This window comes from Papaver somniferum, chromosome 9 (genome assembly GCF_003573695.1).
Source record: "Papaver somniferum cultivar HN1 chromosome 9, ASM357369v1, whole genome shotgun sequence".
NCBI classification, from domain to species: domain Eukaryota; kingdom Viridiplantae; phylum Streptophyta; class Magnoliopsida; order Ranunculales; family Papaveraceae; genus Papaver; species Papaver somniferum.
The window spans coordinates 65,692,800-65,699,234 of record NC_039366.1 but is presented as its reverse complement, the minus strand read 5'-3'; the positions used below and the strand labels follow the sequence as shown (position 1 = coordinate 65,699,234).

General features: G+C 37.2%; 1 protein-coding gene across 1 annotated transcript; it reads right to left on the bottom strand.

Annotated features, from left to right (window-relative positions):
- Window positions 1–5,096: 5,096 nt before the first annotated feature.
- LOC113312047 (uncharacterized mitochondrial protein AtMg00860-like) lies at window positions 5,097–5,546 on the bottom strand. The gene has a single exon (XM_026560817.1). The coding sequence runs from the start codon at window positions 5,544–5,546 to the stop codon at window positions 5,097–5,099; it is 450 nt and encodes a 149-aa protein (XP_026416602.1).
- Between the last annotated feature and the right edge of the window lie 889 nt (window positions 5,547–6,435).

Here is a 6,435-nt window from a genome sequence, read left to right as displayed (position 1 = left end):
TGTTTTAAAGATACAATTAAAAGCATGAACAAAGAGAAACTGTTACCATTTGAAACAAAAGAGTTAAGGAAAGATACTACTGTGTTGCATGAGCATGGGTTACCTCCCAAGAAGTGCTAAGTTTAACGTCTTCAGCCAGACTAAGAAAGGATTAGTCACCTCATAGAATCATAAAGTAATAGCCGAAATATTTGTGGGACATCAAAACCAAATAAAGCTATCACAAGTAAAAGGAATCTGCAACCTGCCAAGAAAATAAACCAATAAAGCACACCCTTGTCTAGTTTCCTGTTTAAGACAACTACATCTAGTTGTGGTTCAGGTTCTGGTTCTATAAAGGGGTCTAAATAAAATATTTTCATGGGTTGCGCCTCCTCATAAATAAGATATGAATTATCAGGTTGTAAAGTCTGTAAAAACTTAGAAGCACATAATAATAACCTGAATAATTGAGGATCCTCTAAGTCAATCAGATTTGACTCACACAGTTGACCACAATAGAAGTGGTGGTCATTCTTAAGCAAACGTGTTGTTTCTATTTTCCTAAAATAATTAGGTTTAGTCTCAGAACTTAATAACTGACACATTTGGAATTCAAACATTCCCACAATTGGAAGAAATTTTTTTGGTGGGAAAACAAAATCAATCTGGGTATCACAGACTGGTTAAACCATATCAACTATAGGATGGGTTTCTAATAACTGAACTTCCTTATGGACATCACTAGGTTCAGGAAAACGTGTATGAAGATAATTTTAAAATGGTTGAGGTACATATGTCAAGTCCCAAGTGGGGGACCTTTCTAAGAGTTAAAGCACATGGAGAATGATAATCACCCTCAAACTTAGAGTTTTAAGTGTCTCTAGAAAGACTAGTCACAACTTCCCTAATTTCTAGGTCATCGGATTCCTGAAAATGGTCAATTGATTCTTTTAAGTCAGGTACATCTTCACTCATATCGACGGGTTCATATTATTTTTTTAAGTCTATTGTTCCTAAATCGCTAAACTCAAAATATACCCGTTCCTCTAAACCATCTTTGACTTCGTAATCAAAAAGAAATACTACATCATCTAAGGAAGTGTTATCTTTAGTCAAATCCTCGTCCTTTTGAATAGGTGAATAATCATTAAAATTATTTGGATTTGAACTAGAAGTAACATTATCATTATAAAGCTCAATTGGAGTAGCAAATTCCTGATCACAGTGCCTACATATTTCAAATTCTTCATTAATACTATCCTCATCATCATTAATACTATCCTCATCATCATATTAATATGAAGATGGTCGAACCTTATCTAAAGTATTGCTTCCAATTCTAACCTCATCTTCTTGATTATGTAAATAAAAAATTTCCTCATTTTCAAGGGTGATTTTTGAAGCAATGTATTGGCAATTCAGTGTAATTCGAACAATCTTTTCTTCCGTCTCTAAACCAAACCTATGTGTTGACTCAACAAACTCACGTGTTGACTCAGTTAACTTACACGTTGACTCAGCTAACTTCCTGATGTTATCTTCTAAAGAAGGTTCACGCATTGCAGTTCTTTCGTCCATAACTAAGTCATTTGTGTCCGCTAACTTATGTGTTGACTCAAGTAACTTACGTGTTGACTCAGTATCTTATGTGCCTCTTCTAGAGGAGAAGTATAATAATTTTGCTCGTATGGCCGGTATGCATGTGAATAGTAATTGGGCTCATCATGGTATATCCTTCAAAAGGATGATGTTCCCAACCACTATTCACATTATGGTCATAAAAGGAATAATGTCCATGTTGCTCAGTCGGATATTCATTATATTGGCTATTATAATACCAGTTCCACATAATTCGTGCACATGCAAATGTAAGGATGACTAAAATGGGTAAGCTCAGGTCACCACAACAAAATATACCTACAGTCAAAGACTGGTCAAAGGTACAAGGCTGAGGTTTGTGGACTTTCAGCTGGGAACTCCCATAAGGCCCAAGGCACGGGTTCGGCTTACTACTCCACGAGTTTTCCTAAAATCGGTAGTCTGACGATGCAGTTGGTGTGTGCACATGTTTTCTTTTATAAATAAAATACTAAAAATAAAATAAATAAACAATATATACAAGTCCAAAAATAAAGAAAATAAAAACTAACAAAAATAAATAAAAATCTTGGATTTTTTGTGTACTTTTTTAGGAAAGTCCAACTTTCCACTTTTATCTTCAACCAAAACCTGCACACCAAAAACAAAAATACCCAAATTAAAATCTAATAAAATAAATAAAATAAATAAACCTAAAAAAAAAATCTAAAACCTAACCTAAAAACAAGTCCGCGTCGGCTTTAGATAGTGGTAAGAAAGGCGTCGTTCACTCGGACTCGTTGAGGTTTGATTTTAAGACTTAATAAAAGAAAACACTAAAAAATAAAGAAAATATATACAAAAGGTTGTAGCAATAACGAGAGGTACTGAGACTCAGTATTCCACCATTAATCAAAATCAATTGGTTCATATATTAGTTCTTAACAATTATAGCTCTTTTGTAGACTCTATTTCTTTGCCAAAAGTAGATTTTATAAAAAATTAGATGTAAATCACAAGCATGACGCATCAAAAGTTCTTAGACTAAGCATGCGACATAAAACAAAATCACAAGTAACCAATTAAAACAAGTGTAAAAGTCATAAAGAATCAAATATAGTTACCAAACAATTGTGAATTAAGGCTTCCTCCGTCGTCCCAGTGATGGGGTTTAGCTCTTCACTGTGAAAACATGCTCAAAATAATATTTCATAGCTCGAAAGGTGTTTTTATTGAAGAAATTATATAAATCAGCAAATCTACAACGCTGTATTGGCGTTACAGAGTTCACTGTTACAAAGAAATAGTTGCTGAAAGAATGAACCTTAGTCACTAGAAGTCTTTTGGAAACAATAATGAAGAGCGGTGATTAAATTATGCTGTTGAATATATGCCTGCTTCTGCGACTCTCTTCTTCCGTCTGATGTTCTTCAGCTTCCCTTCTTCACAACAACAAAAAAGAATCTCTGCAACTTCTTCTTCTCGGCTCTGCAGCCTCTGCTACTGTAGTGATCTACACTACCAATTAGTACATAGACAAATTTGAATCTCTAAGGATAAAGATTGGATTGGGGAGAAAAGAAAGTTGTAGGAGAGAAAGCAAATTTGATTAACAATTCTTCATGACTCAGAAAGAGTCAATTACAGATTATAACCACATCTTCACGAGACTCTCTTTCACAGCACGTGTGGTTGACACAAAACAAATAATAGGGTGCCTCAAGCAGACTAATGGGTGCCCTTAACATAAACATGCTCTAATGGAAGGTTTATGACAAATCCCTCTCCTTCCTCAAGAATCATTTTTGGAAATTGCAGCTCAAGAAAGTGTTTATCTTCCCAAGTAGCTTCATCCATAGAAGAGCCTTCCCAATGAACAAGCACTTGAGTAATATTCTGGTTGTTCTTCTTTATCACTCTAGTACTCAACACCTGCAATGGCTTCATTTTAAGTTCTTCTTTCTTAGGTGTAGCTGGTAGATTGGTCTGAGGCATTACTCCAACTCCCAACTTAAGCTTAATCTATGACACATGAAAGGTAGGGTGTATTTCAGACCCCACTAGTAACTTCTGCTTGTAGGCCACCTTCCCAATTTTCTCTTCTACCTGATAAGGTCCAAAGAACTTAGCAGAGAGCTTTAAATTCCTCCTCAACTGCACTGAGGACTATCTGTAGGGTTGTAAGCGTAAGTACACCCAATCCCCCACTTGAAATGCTCTTTCACCTCTTTTTGTCATCCTGATTTTTGATTCTTTGCTGGGACATCTCTAAAGCTTCTTTCAGTAGCATTCTCATTGTTTGCCTCTGCTCAATGTAGCTATAAACTTCAGCATTAACTCATTGTGTTGAAGTAGAGATCCCAAATTGGGGTGGAGCATATCCAAATAAGGCTTCAAAGGGAGAAAGTTTTAGGCTTGTGTGGTAGCTGGTGTTATACCACCACTGAGCCATTTCTAGCCAGGATACCCATTTACTTGGCTTGAAGCTGGTCATGCACCTTAGATAGGACTCTAGGCATGCATTAACCCTTTCAATCTGCCCATCAGTCTGGGGGTGATAGGAAGTATTCAAGTGTAATGATGTCCCCAACCTAGCAAACAGAGCCTGCCAAAAGTTGATTACAAACACAACATCTATATCTGAAACTATGGATTTAGGGAGTCCATGCAGTTTGTATATAGTATCTATAAATACCTTGGCCACATATGCTGCAGTGTATGGGTGACTCAAAGACAAAAAGTGGCTGAACTTTGTAAATCTGTCTACCACTACCAATATCACTTCTCTTCCCTCAGATTTTGGCAGGCCAGTTATAAAGTCCATGTTGATATGTTTCGATGCTTGTTCTGGTACTGGAAGCGGTTGAAGCAGGCTAGCTGGTACAATGTTGAAACCCTTGTGATGTTGGCATATTTCACAGGTCCTTACCACCTCCTTGATATTAGTTTCATACCTACCCAAAAGAAATATAGTTTGGCTCTTTGGTAGGTAGCCTGAGCTCCAGAATGTCCTCCTACACAAGAAGAGTGACTAGAGGGGATGATTTTATTTCTTAGGTTACCCTCTTGGCCAATGTAGATCCTACCCTTGTACCTCGGTATTCCTTGTTGGTAAGTATAGTCACTTCCTTATGGCTCTTGTACAGTGAGTTGTGTAATTAGTTTCTCAGCAAGAATGTCATTCTTGAAGCTCTCTTGCACTTCCATGAACCAATCTGACAATGAGAATCTCCTTCTAAATGTACTCTTGATAGTGCATCTTCTACCAGATTCTCAGAGCCCTTTTTGTACTTCAGCTCATAGTCATATCTCAATAATCTGGCTAACCACTTTTGTTGTAATAAAGAGTGCACTCTTTTCTCCATGAAATACCTGATACTTTGATGGTCAGTGTAGATAGTAAACTTTTTCCCTAACAAGTAAGAGCTCCACATGTTCAGTTCCATTACCACTGCCATTAGTTCCTTCTCATATGTTGACATAGATAAGAACCTGGGTATCATTCCTTTGCTGTACTAGGTTATGGCTCTGCCCTCCTACATCAAAACTGCTCCTACACCAGTGTCACAAGCATCAGTGGAGAGCTCAAATAGTTTTCCAAAGTCTGGTAATACTAAGACTGGGGTGGATGTGACTACTTTTTTGGGCTTCTCAAAAGAAGTTTGAGCTGAGCTGTCCCAGTGGAAGCTATTTTTCTTCAACAAATCTGTGATTGGTTTAGAAATAATTCCATAGTTCCTTACAAACTTTCTGTAATAACCGTTCAACCCCAAAAATCCTCTCAAATATTTGATAGTCACTAGAGTAGGCCACCTTGTCATGTTGTCAATCTTTGTTGGGTCTGCAACTACACCTTCCTCGGATATAATGTGTCCTAAGTACCCAAGTTGGTCTTGGCCAAAGGAACATTTGCTGAGCTTTGAAAAAAGTGAATGTTCCTTGAGAGTTGCTAGTGTTAGTTGTAGATGATGAAGGTGAGTCTCCATGTTTGGGATGTAGACCACTATGTCATCAAAAAAATACTAGGATAAACTTCCTTAAATAAGGCATGAATACATCATTCATAAGATCTTGAAAACCGGGTGGAGAATTAGTCAGTCCAAAGGGGATAAATAGGAACTCATAGTGCCCCTGTTTGAATGCAGTCTTTTATGTGTTTTCTGGGTAAACCCTGATCTGATGATACCCTGCCCTTAAATATATTTTCGTGAAGACCTTAACACCCTTTAATTCATCTAATAGTGTTAGTTGTAGATGCTGAAGGCGAGTCTCCATGTTTGGGATGTAGGCCAGTATGTCATCAAAAAATATTAGGATAAACTTCCTTAAAACAAGGCTTGAATACATCATTCATAAGATATTGAAAACTGGCTGGGGTATTGGTCAGTCCAAAGGGCATAACTAGGAACCCATAGTGCCCATGGTGTGTCTTGAATGCAGTCTTCTGTGTGTCTGCTGGGTAAACCCTGATCTGATGATACCCTTCCCTTAAATCTATTTTGTTGAAGACCTTAACATCCTTCAATTCATCTAATATCTCTTCAATAGAAGGAATGGGGTACTTGTTCTTCACTGTTAATTCATTCACCTTCCTGCAATCTACACAGAACCTCCAACTACCATCCTTCTTTTTGACTAGTAGGATAGGTGAAGAGAATGGACTGTTGCTAGGTTTTATAACTCCAGATTTCAACATATCTTGTACCAGCTTCTCTACTACCTCCTTCTGTACATAGGGTGCAAGGGTATGTGATGGTCATGGGACCTTTGAGGAGGTAAGGATGTTGGTTCTTGAAAAATGTATATAGTAAGGGTTCAATAATTTCAGGTGTTTGGGGTTTAACTTCTTTAGTTGTGATACAAAATAATTGTCCC